The sequence below is a fragment of the Tympanuchus pallidicinctus genome, unplaced genomic scaffold (genome assembly GCF_026119805.1).
Source record: "Tympanuchus pallidicinctus isolate F22 unplaced genomic scaffold, pur_lepc_1.0 scaffold10, whole genome shotgun sequence".
In the NCBI taxonomy this organism is placed as follows: domain Eukaryota; kingdom Metazoa; phylum Chordata; class Aves; order Galliformes; family Phasianidae; genus Tympanuchus; species Tympanuchus pallidicinctus.
In genome coordinates this window covers 17,927,778-17,950,394 of record NW_026294619.1, presented here as the reverse complement: position 1 = coordinate 17,950,394, position 22,617 = coordinate 17,927,778, and the positions used below count along the sequence as shown (strand labels likewise).

General features: G+C 35.4%; 1 protein-coding gene across 1 annotated transcript in view; it reads left to right on the top strand.

The window, feature by feature from the left end:
- ROBO2 (roundabout guidance receptor 2) overlaps positions 1–22,617 on the top strand; it is an 872,799-nt gene that overhangs the window by 760,557 nt on the left and 89,625 nt on the right. Inside the window, exons 8-13 of the mRNA XM_052666711.1 lie at positions 1,952–2,076; positions 7,233–7,404; positions 14,146–14,351; positions 18,780–18,861; positions 19,381–19,546; positions 21,220–21,386. Coding sequence (XP_052522671.1) covers positions 1,952–2,076; positions 7,233–7,404; positions 14,146–14,351; positions 18,780–18,861; positions 19,381–19,546; positions 21,220–21,386 — 918 coding nt within the window. The remainder of the gene's footprint in view (positions 1–1,951; positions 2,077–7,232; positions 7,405–14,145; positions 14,352–18,779; positions 18,862–19,380; positions 19,547–21,219; positions 21,387–22,617) is intronic.

Below are 22,617 nucleotides of genomic sequence, written 5' to 3'. Positions count from 1 at the left end.
AAACACTGAAACAATTCAGTGACCTTCGTTAACTGGTTGATCAGAACTATACCTTAGTGTAAGGTATGCATTCAGGAATGGAGTTTTCTAATTCATAAGGAAAAAATCTTTCTCTCCCTTGCGATATGATTGAATGAACAAACACACATACTGCTTACTATATTACTGCTTTCCAACATCTGGAAGGATTGCATACAGATATGCTAGATAAAACAATGTGAGGGAAAAAACGGGACACATGCTATAGTCCAGGGCTGGACTGGAGTAGAACAAGCTGATTTTGGATTGAGTATTCAGAGCAGCACCTATGCCCTTATTGCAGCCTCCGAGCATAAGAGTATAAATGGACAGCAGCAGGGTACCTAACCCTTCAGAAGACTGATGCTTTCTAAGGCCCCAGGAAGGGGCAGACACTTCTCTCTCCAGAAAGTCCAAAACTTGTGCTCAGGAGTGTGAGGTGGAAGAAAGACTCCCTTTATAGTTCTCTACTTCTGCCTTCTAAATTAACAGTGGTGCATGTTTATTAAGTGCTTTACAGTTCTTGTTTTAAGAGTGCATTATACCAGTGCTATCGACTGCATCACTTAAGTATAAAGTGTATTAAAAAAAAAATAAATCAGATCTGCATACATTTCTGTGCATTTAGCAGATCTGCATCTGTGCTGTCAGCAGGTGTAATCGGAAGCTGAGTCTTGATTGCTCTTCGTGCCTAATTAAATAGTTTGTAATTATAATGGTGAAAAGATGGTTTTCTAAAACACTGAAATTCTGTTTACTTAAAGCTTAGTAGTTCCTTAAACCACCTCTCTCCACAGCCAGCAGAGCAATAGTGGAATGGAAAAAATTCACCTCTTTAATTATTTTTCCCCTTTCTTCAGCCTATTGGAAAAATCAGCAAGTTTTTTGGTAAGAGCATATGGAGATGCTGATTATGTTTTTAATATATCTTACATATCCAATTCCATTGAGCTACAGTGTTGAACCAAAGCTGAGAGATTTGCATCAGAAAGTTACTTTGTCACATGAGAGTAGACACTGATGTTGTTTTTCACTCTGATCTTCCATCACTGCTTCTTCCTCACTTTTCTTCTGCGCATTAAAATCTTTTTTCACCCTTCATGCTCCCACCAGGCATCGACTTACTGTTCTCCATTAGCATTCCCAGAGAAGTCAAAACACATCTCCTTTTCAAAATTGTTCACTTTGGAATGCTATTAATGTATCTACTTGAACACAAAGCCAGTCCTGATTCTTCTTTCACATTTTAACTTCAACTTATTCTTCTTTTCCTTTCTATCTTCCTGTGCTCCTGAAATACATTTCTTCTTACTCACTTCTCTCCAGCCACTAACTCTGCAACTCTTGCTTTTTTCTTGACTTTTCACAAGCTAAAATCTCCTAAGTCTTTGATGCTTTAGCAAACTTCCTTTTCACAGCAAGTCCTTCTTCCCACTCCCTTCTTAACCACACTGTCCCTAATAGAAGCCCAGGGAGTGCTTAAACTTCTATTTTTCTGCTATCATCCAGATACCATCCTTTCTCTCCTTTCTCAATCATTTTTGAAAAGCTAGAGGATCAGAATGAAAAAAGTAGTCTATATATCCTGATTTATCCTGTGCAACATGTGATAGCTTCAGCAGAATGATAAGCTATGTGTAGTGTATGTTGTACTGATGATACTTGCTCAGATGGAAGATAGAATATATCCAGACCAGCATCATAAACACTGTTGAGCCTTAGCATTTATTGTTGTTCGTTGTAGAGTTTATGCTAATGTTGATGGTTCTAATGTTGCTTTTTTATTATTAATGTATTTAGCAAATAGACATATTAATTCTGTCTAATTAGTATATCTGGTGTTCCATATTGTTTTCTTTTTCCTTATATCTACTTCATTTTCCCTTTGCAAAATATCCTGAATTTGCAGTATGTTTTTTCTCTTACATTGTAGCTCCCCCACAGTTTGTGGTGAGACCACGAGATCAGATTGTAGCCCAGGGTCGAACGGTGACTTTTCCTTGTGAAACTAAAGGAAATCCCCAGCCAGCTGTTTTTTGGCAAAAAGAAGGAAGCCAGGTAAGATATAAGTACCCTATAAAATTTTTCAACTTTCAGAAAAGTTATACATAGATTATTTTTGAATAAAGATAGCTTTCAAAAGAATTTGTCTTTAAAACAGCTACTATCTTCTATCAACATTTTGTTGCTTTTTTGTTTTAATATTAGCATTGTGAAAAGCACAAAGTCCATTTAAGTGGATAAAATTTGTGGTATAGTGCAAGGATATAAAAAGCAATAGCAGGTATCTTAAATACTTCATTCTGAGACACCCAACAAACAGGTGGGTGAGACAAACATAGCAAATAAAGAGGTATGACTCAGCTTTTAAGTAATCAGTGTCAGTAATTACAATTCAAAGCTTGTCTAGACATGATCAAGTAGATACATAGCTAGCAAACAGATTTACATTGGCAAATTCTCGCAGAACATCCAGATATGGTTTCAACTTCTCTCTTCTGTAGAATTATCTCAGGATATTTCTCAATGTTTTTTTGGAAATATTTTCCTGAATCCTTACTTTCTTTGTGTGAAAGCAAAATTTCTGATGTTGCTAATGGGGTTGCAATCAGCCAATTCTACCTTGCATAGCTTGATGTTTGAATGCAACATATTTTTTGCTGCCTTTGCTGCACAGGCAGGACAAAAGTAAAGCATTCTCACTTTTAACGTGTGGTTAGTATGTTAACTTTCAACGTTGTAAACTGTGTGCCAGATTGCCCTTTTTTACCTTAGGAAAGATTGGAAGGGATAGATGAACATCCAAGGACAGTGCCTTCTGCCTTTGTGATGGAGCCTGTTGTGACTTCATCTGCCTATGTAGCTTTTCTATTTGATCTATAAGTTTTTCCAAAGCCCCGTGCTCCTTTTTCCCATACAGTGAGATGTGGATTAACTAAGTATCTACCTTGTGCTGTGCAATGCAGCTGTGCCTCTAACCCAGAGGCACTGTGTAACAACTCAAAGTGTGAGTTATGAGCCTAACCACCTATTTCCAACTTTGAAACATCTGCTTGTTTCATCTTTTCACCAGGTCAGATAACTGGCCAGAATGACAAGACTAAAACTAACAGCATTTGGTGCCCAGTTGCATTTAAATCTTACAAAGGTGCAGTGCTTTTACCTTACGAGTGTAATCTCATATGAGTGTAAGCTTAGTCTTCAGTGTGTTTCTTTCAGCTCATTATTTATAAAACTTTAGATCTAACCTCTATGGATCACATTCTGGAAAAGAAAGCATGATATTGTGTGTTTCAATCATGTGAACATTTTTTCAAGGGGAAAGTAAAATATCATCTTGAAGTTACGGTGGGAAGTACTGATGTGCTAGAAAACATTTCAAAACACTGTCTTGTAGAGAATTTTAATAACATGGTAATGTTTATGTCAAGTGAGCTTATAGTGTTGCACTTGAATCTAATAGAGTGGACATCCATCATGCTGTAATAAAGAGAAGAACTTCTAATTAAAATAGAACATCATTTGCAGGATTAAAGTCATTTAGTGTAATTGAAAAGTGTTAATACTCTATTTTATCCTCTTCCATTGATATCACTTCAAGGGTAAAAACATTTTAAGGTTAAAATGCATCTTGTGTCTTTAATTGAATGTTATTACCTCCTGATTGTACCATGTTGAAGCTGTTTAATTGCAAACCTGGAAAATTAATTACCATATTGAGAACCAGATCCCAAGGGTTAGAAAGTCCTTTTTTGACAAATAAATGCAACATAAAAATTGATACCTACGTGGTTTGTAGTCAAACCTTGAAACATAACTCAAAGTGATTCATTATAACCATTATGTTAATCTTAATTGAGCATCATTTAAGTGTTAGCATCAGGTTAGCATTACCATCTCAATATAGAACTTGGCAGATTTTGCCATGAGACGTCAAAGAATAGGTGTGTTTCCATTTCTTCATTAAAATCTGGACGATGGATTTTTGGCTGAATTAAAGCATTATCCACTGAAAATGCTTGACTTTTCACCTTTATGTACTTGTTAAAAAGTTGTTGCCTGGATTTTCAATGCTTAATTCTGCTTTTACTCAAGCACTACATTTTGCAGCACCGCTCTTAACTCTTAGAGTAATGTTATGTAGTCACATTAGCCCACTTACCCACTAATGGCAGGGCATTTTTAAATCTGAATCTATTTCTTCACACTATGTTTTTGAGCATAACCATCTTGAAAGGAGGGGAATTCCTGTGTAATTTCTTCTGCTGTCTTGTGACTAAACAGCTGGTCCTTTTTGTTTGGTAGCATGTTCCCCACAGTCTAACAGCCCTTCACTAATAGAATGTGCCAGGACAGGCCATCTGTACACTTTAAACTCTCTGGATTAAATAGAGATAAATCCAGAGAAACATCTGGATTTACATCTGAGGTGACTCTTGTTTTGCTGTTTTCAACCCAGCATGAGTTTCAACTCAGATGAGTAAACCTGCAGCTAGTTAAATCCAGTGAGGTTGTAAAAGCATTAAAATAGTGGACTGGTGCTGTAACAGGACAAACTGCAACCCATAAGTTACCTGATTCTTGAAAGGAAGATTCATGAGACTAATCAGTTCATACTAAAGTGTAGAATATTCTCTGGAATATGATACTCATGTCTCAGAAGAAAATATTCTTAATAAACGAGTCCTTGCTGAAAATAAAAAGAAGGCTAGTCTTACGTTTTTAATGAAGGAGATTTGGGTTTTTTTTCTTCTTGAGTGTTAGGAGCTTGGCCCTACACTATCTTTCATTTTGTTTCCTTTTACTACTTGTGTAATGATATAGGTATTTATGTCAGGAACAGATCATTATGCAAGTTTCAAGACAGTTTAGAAAACCGGGCAACTTTTTTGAGACCCCTTTAGCCCTAAAGCCTAAAATTGTTTCAGAATGTTCACACTTTTTTTTTTTTTTTTTTTTTTTTTTTTTTTTTTTCCCCTAGTTGAATCTGACATTTACTGAGTGGTTGTTGTATTTTGAGGAAAAATTTTGTGTGAAAAATTTCTCAGAACATTGAAATGGAAAGGGGGCAAAGGGTGAGACTCATCATATGGTAACAAGTAGTCTGTTAAGTTAATACAATTATAAAGATACTTAGAGTATGAGATCTATCTCTAATGTTAAAATCAGAGAGAAATATGTGAGTTTTACTTTAAAGCAGAATTTTTTGAAATTCAAGTTTTTTGCTCGCCGGTTCCTAAAAATTTTGTTGTAAAACATTGAGGTCAACTACAGAAGTAGCAGATTTGCAGAAAATTCATTTAGTATCTTACTCTATACTTTGAGGTTTCCTTTTTAGTTCATATAGATAAGCTTAAAAGTTAGTACAGAGTCATAACATAGCAGAGGAACAGAGTCACAGTAGTGACTAAAAGCTTATCATAGCATGGTAACAATGTTTTGAGATATTCTTGACACAACAATTGCAAATTTTATATGGCAGGCTTGTTGAGTTGATATTAAATTCGGAGCCTTTTTGTTTGGAATTTGTGAATTCATTATTATTGTTTAATTTTTCTCCTCTGTTTTTGTCATATCAGGCAATGCTACCAACATTTCTACATACATTGCCTCTCTTTTCCCATCCTCTATTTACATAAAGAGCTGCTGTAGACAATTTAACTTTTTCCTTGTGAACACAACCCTCACCACTAAAACCTTTTCAGTCTTTTTCTGTATTATTGATTCATTCAATCCTTCATCATACTCAATGACTGTAACGTCCATTTTAGTTATTCTTATTGACAGTTCTCTTTTCCCCAGTCCAACCCAAAGGCAACAAAGGCAAAATCTAATCTCCCTCTTCTGTGCTAACTGGTGTCTTATCCTATATATATATATATATATATATATATATATATATATATCCTATATATAATATATATATATATATCCTATATATATATATATCCTATATATATATATATCCTATATATATATATATATATATATATATTTTTTTCATTGTCAATTTCTACATCAGATTTATGCCCTTCTTCTTCACCCTCAAGGCTCCATGCAGTTTTCCTGCTTTGGTACATCTCAGTTTGAATTTCCTTTTGCATCTCCTTTAAGCTCCGTCATCCTCTGATCATAAAGCTTCTCCTACTTTATGATCTGTTTTTTATCTTCCCAGCTTTACTTCTGTGCCATGCTCTTACTTTCTACTTTGCCCAGAACATATTCACTGCCAAACACTACCCCTTAGTTCCCTTTGCTCAATTATTTTTGCTAGTTCTATAATGTTTACTGCAGTATTATATCTCCCTGGTATGATAGCCAGCTAAGTGTATTATTAAAATTATTAATTCAGAATGATGATAAATATATAACAAGTACAGATCACTCAAGTGTGATTTTGCCTAAATTGCCAGCTAGAAAACACCATTGTGTATTATGAAAAGGCTTTTTATGATTTGAACTGTAAAGCCGGAAGAGCTAGCTCTGTATATTCATTTCAAAATCACCTATCAAAATTTTTCTTTTGATTGATATAAAGAGATTTATATCCCTGGCCAGCAGGTCGAGGGAGGTGATCCTCCCCCTCTACTCTGCCCTGGTAAGGCCTCATCTGGAGTACTGCGTCCAGTTCTGGGCTCCCCAGTACAAAAAAGACAGGGATCTCTTGGAAAGAGTCCAGCGGAGGGCCACAAAGATGGTGAAGGGCCTGGAGCATCTCTCCTATGAGGAAGGGCTGAGTGAACTGGGTCTGTTCAGCCTTGAGAAAAGAAGACTGAGAGGGGACCTGATCCAGGTCTATAAATATCTAAGGTGTGGGGGGCAGAATGGCGAGGCCGGACTGTTTTCAGTGGTGAGTGGAGACAGGACAAGGGGAAACGGCCAGAAACTGTAGCATAGGAAGTTCTGCACCAATGTGCACAAGAACTTCTTTACAGTGAGGTGACGGAGCACTGGAACAGGCTGCCCAGGGAGGTGGTGGAGTCTCCTTCTCTGGAGATGTTCAAGACCTGCCTGGATGCCTACCTGTGCGACCTGCTGTAGGGAACCTGCTTTGGCAGGGGGGTTGGACTCGATGATCTCTGGAGGTCCCTTCCAACCCCTACAATTCTGTGATTCTGTGATTTTAAGGAAAAAATCAACATGTCTTTAATTGATAAAAAAAAAAAGCGATGCTGTTGTATTTTGAACTGATGTAAGATGAATTGTCTTTGCAGAATCTGCTCTTCCCAAACCAGCCTCTCCAACCCAACAGTAGATACTCAGTATCACCAACTGGAGACCTCACTATTACCAACATTCAACGGTCTGATGCAGGCTACTACATTTGTCAAGCACTGACAGTTGCTGGAAGCATTTTAGCAAAGGCTCAGCTGGAGGTTACTGATGGTAAGCTATAGAAATTCCATTTTTTTCTTCTGTCAGAAGTACTATAAAAGTTGTGTAAAAAAAAAAAAAAAAGCAGAGACTTCACTTAATTCATAAAAATTAACAGGTGAATTTCTACAAAACATACTGCAAGAATCTCTGCACAGTTCTCTACAGCATCAAAAAGAGACTGACATGTAGTTTGCATTTTGCACACAATTCTTAACAGTCCAAACAAAGAACAAAGCAACTTAGAATAGGGTTGGGAAGAAGGGAAGCTGCTCAGTTCTTTAGAGCTAAAGTAGGACTGCAAAAAGATTATGAAGAATTAATAGTTTTATGACTAAAATAATGGGCTGGAGTGCAGAAATAAACAAGTCTAAGTACCTGTCTTGGTCCCAGCCTTCAGTATTAGGCAACTTTTTTGGAAATATTCTTAGCTCAATTTAAATGAACACAGTTGCCTTGAATTTACTGGAGCACTGTTAAAATATAACAGCTATGTACTGTAGCCTTTTAGTTTACATCTGAAAAAGGCACGAAAGTACTTTACTTCCTCAGTGCTGTGTTCTAACAATTTTTCAGTACAGTTAGATGTGTAAAGAGTTATTTAAATACACTGGCAGAGTTGGCAAGAAAGGAAAAGTGCTGCATGATCTGATGATGCTTTCACTTTCAGAATTTTGGGCTTGAATCTTATCATGCCTTGAAGTTTACCTTGGTCTGTGTACAAACATCAACCCTTTACATGCGTCAGAAATCCTGTTGATACCCCTCTTCATCTTATTGTGGCTAGAAGGCAGTTTACATCCTTTAATGTTAACAGCAAGAGAATTCCTCTAACGCTAGGAGACCATGGCATTCCCTTGCATCATTATTCCTTATCTTAACGGAATCATTAAATTTCTCCTGACAGACTTTGATGAATTTTTGCCATTAAAACTGTTGTTATATGCAGAGGTCTACTTTTATGGTTCCCTTAGAGACCTGCCTGCACCATGAAAGTTTGAAAAGATGTCTAATTCTGAATAATCTGACTTTTCATAAGAGCGTATTCATCACAAATGACAGGTAGAGAGGTTCAGGCACATGTTATAGAGGTCTGAGCATTAATTTTATGCCTTTTCTTTGTTTTCCAAAAGCTGTCTATATTTTTATGACAAGGGGAGATAATTTCTGCCTTATCCTTGCATCTTTACAAGCATATTGCTTTTTGCTAAAGCAGTTTCTGGAGACTAAAGGCTAACCTTCGCTCTGCAATCTCTTTAAGTCTTTTCTGTCATGATCTATGACAAAATGATGCATTTTCATTCAATTCAAATTTAAATGTAGATTAAAAGGTCATTTAAAATTAATGGAAAGGCAGTATTTTTTAATATCTGTCCATAGCACTGCCTGATTCAGTGCCGTGAGTGTGATTGGAATAAATAGAACACGCAAACATTGGCTAGAAGGGCACTGAGCTGTTAATGGTTGCACCTGCTGATGCTGTACAGATTTACTGCAACATGGGCCGAGAGGATCAAATCAGGTTCAAGGATATCAGTGATGAAAATTCTTCCTTTTGACAGCCAAAACCTGTGGTCCATCTTTATCTATTTCTTGTATGAGATAAAAAAAAGAAATCCTGCCTGATCTGTTTGGAATTTTTATTAGTTTACTTAAAAAGTTAACAGAAAGCTCATAATGGTGTCCATGCTAAAATGCAAGCTTAATCATAATTAGTTCTGATTTAATGTGACATGCTTTCTCCTTTGCTGAGCTCTGCTGCTGAAGGAATACAAGGCCTGTGTTCTTGAAATGCTTCCCAGAACTTAGTGTCAGTGTGATCATTACAAAATAATGGAGGGTTGCTTTATAGAAATACCATTTCATCCTTGAGTCAAAGGGCAGGTAAGGTCAGGAGAAAAGTGCCAAAAAAATATTGTGAAACTGAGATTATATACATGAACATACCATTAGATCACAGATATTTTTTAATTGCTTTCAGCTAGGATGTTAACCATAAATGTCTAACTAATCTGTTTTAGTTGATGTTGAGCAGAAGTTATGGAAGCTAGAGATCTTTATCAGAAGGAAAATCTATTGATTTTAAAAATATGATAAAAGATAAATGCTGTACATGCTAGCTATACACTTAAGCATTAATGTCCCAGTTTTTGGCTGGGGATTCCAGTTTTACTTCATAGCCCAGAATTTTTCTGTTTGGTTAATGATTTAATAATAGTGGCGAGCCATCTTTTTCATTTTGAACACATTTTTGTTTGATCCAGGGTAATTTAGATCCAATTGAAGTTCCAATACAGAATGAAAACATATGTCATGTGCAGAAAAACAAGTGCTTAATTATACCATATATAGCAGTGTTTCAGTTGTTACATTTTTGCACTTACAAGTCTTTACTGGAAATATTTTTAACTCAAGTGTTCACATGAGAAGAGATTACTAGATGTGATAAAATATGCTGAGTTGAGTGATAATTTTGCTGATTATGGACGATGCTAAGAGCCCATAGTGTATTTGAAATTCAAATCTTATATTGTCTTGAAAGGCTATAATACGATCTATGTCTAATGCACATCTGGAAAAGCAATATCAAATCTTAGCACTCCTTTCAAACTCAAGAAGCGAATATGCAGATTGGAATCTTGAAATGACATACATGCAAATAAAGCAAGCGCTTTTCTCGAACTATGTGTGTATTCATGATAAGAATAAAGTGTATTTTTAATTTATTCCATAGATTTATCCGCCATACACATAATATTTTGAAGAAAGTTCCAGTATCTGCTTACCTATCTTTATTTAAATTTACATTATTTATATATATTAATAGAAAATTTGACAACTGTTTGCTCAGCTGTAGGGTGGGCCTACAGTTTGCCCAACAGCTGCTGTTTGGGATGAGGACTGGATAGAGGATCAAGCTTAACATCCCGCAGTAGATTTCTCTGACAACATAAGAATGAAATATTTTAGGATGCTCAACAATGATTTAGAAAAGAAATTTAAGCCATTTTTCCCAGCCTGCAATGCAATTTTTTAACTGTGGATCTATTGAATATGCTGGGGTATGTCTCTTAAAAGAAAATAGGAATAAGTAATTGATATCACTCACAGTTCAGCCACCTGCAAATCTGGCCACCTTAATTCCTATCTCTGATTAAATGTATATTAAGTATTTTATAGCAACTGTGACACTTCCAAATGTCCCCTTGTGAAGCTTCTGCAAAAAAAAAAAAAAAAAAAAAAAAAAAAAAAAAAAAAAAGTAGAGGAAGGAATGGTAGGAATGGTCTCTGTTTTCCCTTTTTGCTTTTTGATGCATGAAAAGCTTAATGTGAGCCAGCAGTGTGCTCTTACAGATTGGAAAGCAAATAGTATCCTGAGGGATGGCCAGCAGAGACAGGGAGGTGATGGTCCCTCGCTACTCTGCCCTTGTGAGACCCCATCTGGAGTACTGCATCCAGGTCTGGAGTCCCCAAGTACAAGAAAGGCAGAGAGCCGTTGGAGAGGGTCCAGAGGAGGACCACAAAGATCATCAGATAGCTGGATCACCTTCCCTATGAAGACAGGCTGAGGGAGCTGGGCTTGTTCAGCTTGGAGAAAAGAAGGCTGTGGGGTGACCTCATTGCAGCCTTCCAGTACCCAAAGGGAGCCTATAAACAGGAGGGGAGTCAACTCTTTAAAAGGGTAGATAACAGCTGGACAAGGGAAGATGGTTTTAAGTTGAGAGAGGGAAGATTTAGGTTGTATGTCAGGGGGAAGTTCTTTACTATGAGAGTGGTGAAGTGCTGGAACAGGCTGCCCAGAGAGGTTATGGATGCCCTGTTCCTGGAGGTGTTCAAGGCCAGGTCAGATGGGACCCTGGGTAGCCTGGTCTAGTATCAAATGAGGAGGTTGGTGGCCGTGCATGCAGCAGGGGGATTGGAACTTGATGATCCTGGAGGTCCTTTCCAACCCAAGCCATTCTATGATTCTATAATTCCCACCTGTCAGGAGAGCACTCTGCCCTAACGTAGTAGTGTTCATCATAAGAATTCTGTGAGTTGTGTCTCATTTTCCTTTGTCATTCTCTGTTTTTAATTTCATTTTGTAATTTGACCAAATTCCACCTAAATTTGCACATACTTTTAGTTGATCCAAATTGCATTTATAGGGAATACACTGTTTATTAGCAAGTAACATTTGCTTTTGTACTCTGCTCAAAATTTAAGCTCCATTTTATCAAAAAAGTGATCTGGTATTTTTTAAATTGCCAGAACATGTGAATATATGGCTGCTGGAAGATAGTTTCAAAATGGTTTTTTGTTGTTGTTCTTTGTTGTTGTTTTTGAATGAAATTAATTTTGAGGTTACTTCAAGTTTTTTTTTTGCAAATATGATTTTGTCATACGAAATGTTTTGTGAAATGGATACAAATGTTTCATAGCAGGAGAAAAAAAAAAAAGTAAAATAAAAAAATCAAAAGTGTAAAAGAAACTAAAAAAAATCCTACCCTTTTGTGAAGATTTTTCGTTATTTTTTTGTTCTTAAGGATGCTTATTACAATATCTTTCTAAACCTCTGAGTTCTGTGTCCTTACTTTGGGTGACACCTATGTAGTAGGAATGCAAGCACATATACACACATTTTAGAGAAGATTTACAAGTCAGACTTGTGAAGACAATATAGTCATTCACAGATCAGTGGAAACCCTAAGTGTTCATTTAACCTTTAGCCTTAGTGTCATGGAAACCTGTAGTGGTCTTTCACCCATAACACCCTTGAAAATGAAGATTCCTTCTGGCCAGGAGACTTTCAATTACATTATTGATCAAAGCTATTTAAAAGATTATGAGCTCCTCATTTGAGCTGTAAAAGATAATAATAATAATAATAATTGCATGCCAAAGAACAATATCTGAAATGCTGTAGGTTTTGAAAATACTTACGTTGTTACATAGATGAAAGGCAATTAGATGCAGGAAGTAACAATTGAAAAGTTAGCAAAATAAGGTGTTTTTTTCCTTAATTTTTTTTACTAGCTAGAAAAGTGAGAGTTGCTGTACATTGAATTTAAATTTTAGTTTGAATTCGCTGCCAGCACACCTAGAGCTTGAGTGCATATAAACTGAGATGGACTTTTGTTTCACTAAGTAACTGAACTGTGTGATCATAAGGAACCTTAATGAGATCAAACTTGGATATCAAGATGAAAATGCATTGCATTCTATCTTTTCATTTCCTATCTCTAATGTCAGCTGGTAATATTTTAGAATTTTCAAAATACCTTCCAAGTTCTTGGGCTAATAAAAATCTGAATTGACATTGGATTTTTTTGTTTAAATTCCAACAAATGTGATAAACTCACACTCCAAGTCTTGCTAATTTCTGTAATTCAATCAATTGTATCTTTTGTTTTATAACCAATTATTATAATTACAAAATGTGCCACCAACATAATCTTAACATTTCCTGTTTATTATCTACTGAAGGTTCTAGAGGTTTGCATCTCAAACAGCTCGAATACCATAGAAAGCATATTTCTTCAAATAGGTTGTTTTCACTTCATTGTTAGAGTAGGACATTGTGTGTGGAATGTAATGATCCAGATTCTCAGAATAAAAGATTAAAACTCAATTGACTCTAGTGGAAGCAGTCTGATTTTTACGCCATCTAGGAGCTAATCCTGTCTATTACGATATTTAATGTCATACTTAGTACTGTGAGATTGTTCAAAGATTACAAAAGTAGCAATGTAGAAAGTAAATATGTAAAAATTGGATGCTGGATTCTCTTGTACAGATTTTATAACATTTTTTACTTTTACAATTCAAACATTTCACATTCATTTTGTGTAAATACATTATTTATTAACACAGAGTTATACTTTGTTTATCAGTTGACTGTGAGAATACAACATAATTGTACATAAACAGCATAATAATTTATGAAAAATTATTCTTTCAAGAAAAGCGAACGTGAGCATTTTACCTCATCTTTAAGATATCCCACTGACCATGGAATGAGGCTTGTATGCAGTCATGCACTAATTCACTAGTTACAGAATTCCTTATGGAGCATTTCAAGCATGCAAATGTAAATTATTAGGAAAAAAATAACAGAGTTCATTGCTTTAAAAGGTGACGAGATGAACTGATAAGCACTCTGTTAAATGGCTTGATTAAGTCTGAAATATTTTCCACTGGAAAGAGTTATCATTTAAGTAGCACTAAATGTTTCTAACGCTCTTAGGTATTTTTGCTATGGACTACTCACAAGTTGTGAATGAATGAGGAATATGGTTGGTACCTGTGCTAAAATTCATAAGTGTTTCACTTTGAACTTGGACAGATTTTCTCTTGTAGACCTTAAATGTGATAAGTCATTAAAAACATTTTGATCTGAGATTTAATCCTGTGCTTTTGCAAACATGTAATGTAAGTGCTTTCCTAAATTGAATGAAATAAGAAATGCAGCATAGTTCTTTTCTAAGTCTTTATTGTCACTGTGTCTTAATCAAATAGATCTGAGGATCTTTGCTAGCAGACTTTTATATATGTGTTGTCTTACAGTAGCAAAATGAGCCCATACAAAAACTGTTTTCAAATATACCGAACAAATATCAAAATGCATCTGTGAGTCTTGTAAAAATAATGTTCATAGCCCTGTTGAGGCTAACATAAACCAATCTGTTGAAAGTGGTACAAGATCAAGCAAAGGACTAAATGTAGCACAGCACTGTCAAAGTCACGAATGCCAATATATGTGTCGTTGCTCAGTCTTGACAGATAGACCTCCACCCATCATCCTCCAGGGGCCTGTCAATCAGACACTGGCAGTGGATGGGACAGCTCTGCTGAAGTGCAAGGCTACTGGTGACCCGCTTCCTGTTATCAGCTGGTTAAAAGAAGGCTTCACTTTTCTGGGCAGAGACCCTCGTACTTCCATACAGGATCAGGGAACCCTTCAGATTAAAACTCTGCGGGTGAGTAACAATAACAAAGCAAATGCTACAAGTAGTATGTGGCTAATATGAAGCTGGTAGTGTGCCTTAGGCAGCTCTACTATCTTGCTGTCTTCTGACTTCAAAGTTAACTTAGTTGTCTCCTTTACCATGCAGCATTTACCAAGGACAAATCTTATTATTTTGTACTTTGTCATTGTGGTAGTAAAGGGAAAAAAGAAGAGCCAACTTAACAACAGATACTACTACTAGAAATCCTTTGAAAATATAATTATTTATGTTGCAATAAAGCATGAGTGGCAGGTGGGTAGACATGTAAGATGACAGGACCTGGTTATCTTTCAGATAGTCTTACCCTGAAGCCATTGGTCTTTTGATTCTATTAAAAGTTAGTCATTCATTTTCAACACCTGAACATTATTTCCAGGGAGCCAGTGTGCTAGCAAGGGAGTCCATCAAGACTTTTGCCATGCTCTTTCTCCATCATTGAGTCTTGGCAGTCTTGAGTTGCGCTGATGAATTCTGATGTTATGCTAGCTGCAGGTATTTCATAAGGCTATGGATGGGAGATGACAATTCATGCTGTAACATACATGCAGTCATATGCAGAAGAATTTCTGTTCAAAATGAAGTGCCTATCAAAATATTTACATTTTGATACATATGATATTATACTTTGAAGGTACAACAAAGAAATCTTGCAGTATTCAGGATAGCATAACACCAGACTTTGTTGACAAACACTGTATCACTAATCTTTCTTTGGGTTTTTATTTTTTTACCTGTTTAAATAGGTGTTGCACTTTTGTGTGTATGTGAAGAAGCGTATGTCTAGAAAAATACTAAGATAATGTCCTTACTTGTTAAGAACTTACAGACAATTTCAGCAGCCTTTTAATTTAATCAACATAAATTTCTGAACATGGATTTGTCATCCAAAAAAAATTCCATAAATGTAGCTGTTAAAGACAAGGTAACCAGCAGTTTTGTTTTCTGGTGCCATCTCATCAGTGATTGTAGATGAATTGTTAACCTCCTTGGAACAAAATGGAATTTATTAAAAAATTTATACTAGCTTTCCTTCAGTAAACAATTTATCCTTCCTCCCTGGGCTGAAGGCAGGTTTAGGCCATGAAGGTTAATGCATTTTTCCTGTAGAGATGGATTAAAGACTGAGCTTGAATTCTCCAGATTCCCCAGTAGTGTTAGAAAACAGCAATTAAAGGTGGAAGCTTAGTGATTTCAAACAAATTTTCAGCATCGATGATGGGCTGCTGTGGAGTGTCCATGAGGCAGAAGCTCCTGGGATACCTGTCTGCATGCAGCTACACAAATAACAAAATAGGGTCTGAATCGTGCCAGCGCATTTATTTTGCTGATAGTTGCACAGTGTCTGTAAACGAAAGGAAAAAAATTGCTTGCAAGGATAAAAGGAAACAATATTAACAGTGAGTGTGGTTTTGAAAGACATGAAGCTTTTATTGATCCGTAAGTGGCTCATTCACTAGTAACTGATTTTCCTTAAAGGCTCAGAAGGACACTTCTTGTAAACCCCTTGATAACAGTAATGTACACTGCTCAAGCCAAACTTACCAGCCAAAACTACACAATTCTATTTAAAAAAAAAAAAAAAAAATTCTCCTGTAGGTTGCAATTTTTGTGAATTAAATATAGATATAAATCAGGAGTGTTTAACTTTTCTTTCAGATGTACTACAGCAAGAACTGTCAACACTTCCTAAGGACAAAAAAATCCCCCAAATATGCCCAAGAATAGCTCAAGTACATTTACATGCCTATGTTCAGAATAACATTTATCACCTTCATCCTCAAGCCTAAGTCCTCACTTATCTCCTCCCCTCACAATTATTAATCATTATCAATTGATAATCAATGTGAAAGAAATAGAGATATGGGTAAACATGAGCCTCTACTATTTAAGCCTCTGAGACTATCCTCTTCTGCTATGTAACTAATCTCTTTATGTATGTAAATCAAATTATTCAATAGTCTGCAGCAATCATAGTGAACCAAGAGCAACAATCATTAATGTAAACCCAGAGGTTTTTATAATGAGTCAATCATCCAGTTACCCTGGAGGATAACTAGAAACCTGCATACGTCATTCACTCAGTACCATTTTAGACAGGTCAAGGTCAAGACTGGTGAAAATCTTCCTTCTGATATGTAAAAATGTACTATGCCAGATTTAAATGTCTGCTTTACCTAAGGAAGAAAACTATTACACTGAATAGCAACACTTTTCCATTGACCTTCCCTGTTGTTTTTTTTTTCTTCACTAAAGCACCAAAAAAAAAGTATAAATAATTGAATTATCAATAGAATATGTCTGTATCTAATTTGTCTGCAGTCTGGAAGTTAGGTAATTCTTTGTATGTTGAATTTGCCTTCTGCAAGTTAGTCTGTTGTGTATACTACATACTTCATTGAATATGCCATACACCATCTGTCATGGTGGGACACAAATGAAGTTGAGAACCACAGCATCCTCAATTATCACATAATGAAGAATCGTAGATTTCACAAAAACTCAGAAGCAAAACAGAATACAGTACTTCAGAATGCTATAAGGCTCCCTCCTCCAGAAATCTGCCTCTTTTCAAGAGTCTTTCTCATTTAGTTAGCAGGTCCAGAGGAGGGCCACAGATGTGATCAGAGGGCTAGAACACTCATCAATGAGGACATGCTGAGAGAGTTGAGGCTCTTCAGCCTGGAAAAGGAAAGGCTCCTTGAGGATCTTATGACGGCCTTCCAGTACCAGAAGGGAGCCTGCAGGAAAGCTGGGGAGGACCTTTTTATAAGGGCACATAGTGATAGGATGAGGGGAAATGTCTTTAAACTGGAAGAGCATAGATTTAGACTAGATATTAGGAACATTCTTTACCGCGAGGGTTTTGAGATGCTGAAACAGATTGCCCAGTGAGGTTGTGGGTGCCCCCTCCCTGGAAGCATTCAAGGCTAGGCTGAATGGGGCTGTTAGCAACCTGGTCTAATGGGAGATGTCCCTTCCTATAGCAGGGAGGTTGGAACTAGATTGACCTTAAAGGTGCTTTCCAACCCAAACCATTCTATTATTCTATGATCTCTGTATTTTGAATCTCTGAGACACTGACAGAGGAGTTTAAGTATTCCTTATATTTCGTGGCAGAATTCAAATTATGCTTTTTTTGATAAACTGTCATTAACTGGTTGCTTTCTTCCCCTAAGAATGGCATAGTCCCAATCTATTGGAAGAAAATGCCAACAAAATTCTAACAGTACATAATTAAAAATCAATTAAATTATGTGTAAACAATAATCTAAGGAACATCTCACTAATTTGTTTTTACACTCTTTTCAAAGAGTTGTGTATGACCATTTGTTATAGTTCCAACCTGTGTTTTCCAGATCACAAATTATAATCCCTTGAAGTCCCATAAACCTTCTTGAATGTGGCCCTACTTTCATTAAATCAACTGATGATGAATGTAATTCTTCCCCTTTATCACTAGACTCAGCATTTTCCCTCTTCTTCAATCTCCAGATTACCATTCTTTATACATAGTGGTAGGACAACTCTTCTGGATGTTCTGTACTTTGCAAAGTCACAGTTTTCCATCCACTTCTGTTGTCTTGTCACATAAATCTTTACTTTAAATCAAAGTAAGGAATAGTAAAATACCTGGCAAATTTTCCAGTAAAACAACAATTTATAAGAACAATAATGAGATTAATATTGATGGGATAATTTAAAAATCTTTCCAAAAATAAATTTGGACTATATGAACTGACATAGGAATCACAATTTAGAGTGTTTAGCTACCAAACTGCTTTGCAAGACTGAAATAAAATTTCATGTGCTACAGAAGAAAGGTAAGCATGGTGTATGATCTGGTTTAACAGTACGGTTTTAAAATTGCTTGGAGGACTGTGTGTAGAGATAACCCTTGTTAAGATCTTTTGTGTTGATGACCTGTATAAATATGTCTTCATCTGTCATAAAACCATAAGATGATGGAACAGCCTTCCTGAGACTATTCCACTTCCTGAGAGTATCTCTCTGTCATCATGGAATAATGAACTGTGAGCTTTCATCCTCTAAGGAAAAATTGTTGTTGTATTGTTTGCTGATTTCAACTGGATTTTTTAACAATAAAAAGATTGACACTGTCTGAAACGTTTTTTCTGTAGCATTTACATACTTCACTGATACAATTAAGAATATGAAAATTAAAATTAGAAAAGTATTAAAAACAAATAATCTTATTTTAGTCCTCTAAAAGTAAGCCACCATTAAATTATTATTTTTAAATATCTGGTGCCTTCTAGGCTGTTGTAAAGTGTAAAATAAGTCTTTCTTTTCAATAAATATATAGGAAAAAAAATTAGAATAAATTCTGTCATATGATTCCGAAAGGTAAAACTTGCTTTACATGTTCTTAATGTCTAGCTGTCTGATACTGGAACTTATACTTGTGTTGCAACAAGTTCAAGTGGGGAAACATCGTGGAGTGCTGTTCTGGATGTGACAGGTAAGCAATATGCAGAGGCCATTTTCAGATAGCACAAAATGAAAGTATAGTGTAAAATAGAGCCTTATGAGTCAAATAGTTCTTCTAGAAATGCTAGGTGTGAAATAGATAAGGTTTTAAGTGGGAAGGATTTGTTTCTTCACGTCTCAGACTTCATTGCTACCACTGGAATTGATCTGCATATAGGAATTTTCTCAGAGTTCTAGTAGCTGATGTTCTGACATTTTATGTAAATATGAACAAAACATGTTTTTTCTGTTACTTCTTTTTTCTTTTTTTTATATAAACTTTTGAGTTTTGTGGGTTTTTTTTTTCCTAGAATGTGTATGTAGGGAATGATAGTTCTTTCTAAAAAAATATACCTGATAATGCAATAGTTGACTTAATTCTTAACAAATTAAAAGCACTGATTTAGCTGATTATGCAGATATTTGGCATGCTTTTCCTTTTAACCTTCTACTTTGGTCAAACTATCTAATTGACAACAAAAAGTAATTATTTTACATTTGCTCCTTGCAGAGTTGGGTGGAGCAACAGTCAGTAAAAGTTATGACATAAATGACCTTCCTGGGCCACCATCCAAACCTCAGGTCACTGATGTAACTAAGAACAGTGTCACCCTGTCCTGGCAACCAGGGACCCCTGGAAGCCTACCAGCTAGTGCATATATCATTGAAGCTTTTAGGTATGTGAATTATTCTACTTTAATTTCCTTACTGTCTAATTTTGCTTAAATCCTAGTACCAGCTGTTCTGGTATTGTGGTGTTCTTCTGGTTTCTACATTTATCGCTAAAAGTTCAGTAAAAGATTTAGCTCCAATGGCAGGCATTGATTCTTACTTTTTAAGTGTTTTGTTTTGTTTTTTAATATGTCATCACATTTTCTTAAGTCGTGAAGTAGTGAAGCATTTAACTTTTTCTTCAGGTCAGTAGAAACATAAATGGACAATGTACTCACTATTTGTTACTATTTTCTTAGTTCTAATGATCACCCTGGGAATGTTGTATTTCAAAAAATTTGGGCTTGAGTTACTTAGACTGTTGTAATGCAAACAAACTGAAAACTAATGGGCAACCTTTAAATCAATCTGTGTTTTTCTTCTCCTGTTCTTGTTAAAACAGCACCATTAAATAGTTAAAGAACTTTAAAATTCTGCATTTAACTGTTTTAGATGGAATAAAACTTTTAACTGAAAAGGCTGGTGTTCATAATTCAGGATTTCATCATGCAGCCTGAAGTTGAAGATGATCCAGCTATTCTATTCCACACAGCAGCACTTAATGCGTTGTAGGAAAGAACTCCTGGGCCCCAATTCAGCAAGTTTGTTTAAGCATGAGTTGTATGCCTCGTGTGTATTACAAGAGTAGTATTCTGCATGAGTGTGCACTTTCTTACATGCTTTTCTGCATCAACATATTCAAAAAATAACCAATAATAATAGTTTATCTTTTAATTAATCTTCCAGCAGGAATTTATCAAATTATATGCTTACAAATTTAAAACATTATGGTGATAATGTTTTATCTGCATACATTAATATACAAAATCCAATTATTGTGGATTGCTGATTGCTGATTTTTTTCTGGGACTTGTACTTTTCTTAATGCATTAAATGAATGAAACAATAGAAACAAAATGGAAATAGCAGTTTCTTTTTTTTTTTTCCTTTAAGATGTTACATTTTTTGGTCAATTCTGTACAAAAAAAAACAGAATAAAGTCAAATTTTGTCCATAAACTTTTGTGATATTTCACCTTGTATAAGCTTTTATGGCATGCCATCAAGAAGTTTTACAGGAGCCAAGGATTTTTATTAAAAGCAGTTTTAACAATTACAGCTGAAATGTCTTCATATGGTGGATTGTAATCTAACTATATTACCATTCAAATGAAAATGTAGTGACATAAAGAATATTCATATAGTTTTCTTAATTTACAAGCTTTTTTTCAGAAGATTCTTTGTTAACTTTGAGTAAGAATGTAGTGCAAGCATTTTTTTTTCTAATGACAGCTGTTGACATAATGTACTTAACAACATAGAAATTTATTCTTTTAACATCTTTTTCTTTTCTAAGGTTTATGTTAAAGATTGGCCTATTTATCATTCAAATTTCCTTTGCTGCTTTCCACACTTTCCTTTTGCAGGTGTTTGCTAGAGTGATAGAAAAAGCTTTTGCTTTTAGTGAAAGGAGAAATACTTTTGAAAGCTCTGTCATTTTTTTATAAGTTTTTTGTTAACTAAAACTATAAAATCTTATTTTTGTCTTTTTCTTACTATTTTTTTTCCCCGCAGATTCCCTTTTATTTCCTTGTTTTCTTATGTGTTAGTCTATAATCTTCAACATTTTCTTATTGCAGTCAATCTGTGAGCAATAGTTGGCAAACAGTGGCTAACCACGTGAAGACCACTCTCTACACTGTGAGAGGACTGCGTCCCAATACAATCTACCTGTTTATGGTGAGAGCTATCAATTCACAAGGTCTGAGTGATCCCAGCCCTATGTCAGATCCTGTCCGAACACAAGGTAAGAGTAATTATTATGGCTTACATGCTTGAGCTAAAATTAAAAAAAAAAAAAAAAGAAACTGAAAATTGACCATTAGGTTTGTCCATTTTATGTTATCACTCTGACTGAAGGAATCTTGAATACAACTTAACTAATAAAGACAGTCCAATGATTGCTTTATTAATCTGGAATTTAGGAGAAAGCTAAGGATAGTTGAGCTCTCCAGTGCCTTGGCATATTTTTAATTTGCAGGTTGTAGATTGTTGGTGTGCTTCTTGATGGCACTCAAACTTTTCTGAACATGCCCTCTTCTGTTGTATTCTTACTTTCTATTTTCAATCCTTAATTCATCTCCATTATCTAGCAGAGATACACTGTCATAATAAGGACAAAAGCCAGACAGGCAAAACACCTTGTTTTGCATTAGTATTAATAGTAATTAATACATAAAGAAATGCAAAAAATGTCCATAGCATATTGGTAAATCTACTCCAACATTTGTGCAGGTTATTCATATAAATTAAGGCATCTGTATGATGGAGAGTATTTCAAAGCTATTCTGAGTAATGTATAGACTTTCAATTTATATCAACATTTCTGAATTTTTACATTCGTAATTCACTGTATAATAAACCCGGAGGGAAGACTGAAAGGAAATCCCTTGTTTGTAGGCTACTGATACAATTGATAGCTGTGATCCTCCATCTCTTGTTTCAGGACTGTTTGATGACTATAAAATCTGCTCATGTTATACTCTGCTCTAAATGTGTACAGCTGCCACAAACAAATTTCACTTCACAGCATGTTTTTTTTTGGCTTTAAGAACATATTGCTTCAGTACTTCATTCAAGAATATACTTTTGCATTAAGCATATTGAGGTACAGGAATTAATCATCTTTTTTAAATCATGATTTCTTCATTTTCAAAGTAATAGCTCCTCTCACAGTTAATTTACATTGAGATTATCTATCCCTGTTTACGGAAGTTAGAAAACTGTGTGGGAGTGCCTGTGCATCCTGGGTCAGTCTCCAGCATGTGTAATTGGAAATATATTCTTTGTAGGTCCTGAATGGAAAAGAGGAAATGAATGGGGTGGTATTGCTTTATCACATAGCCACTAGATCCAGCCTCTCATTCCAGTCTATTCCTGAATAAATCTGTCCTTAATATATTATTATATATCCTCCTATATATATATAATATTATATATATATAATATATCCTATAATATATTATAATATATCCTCC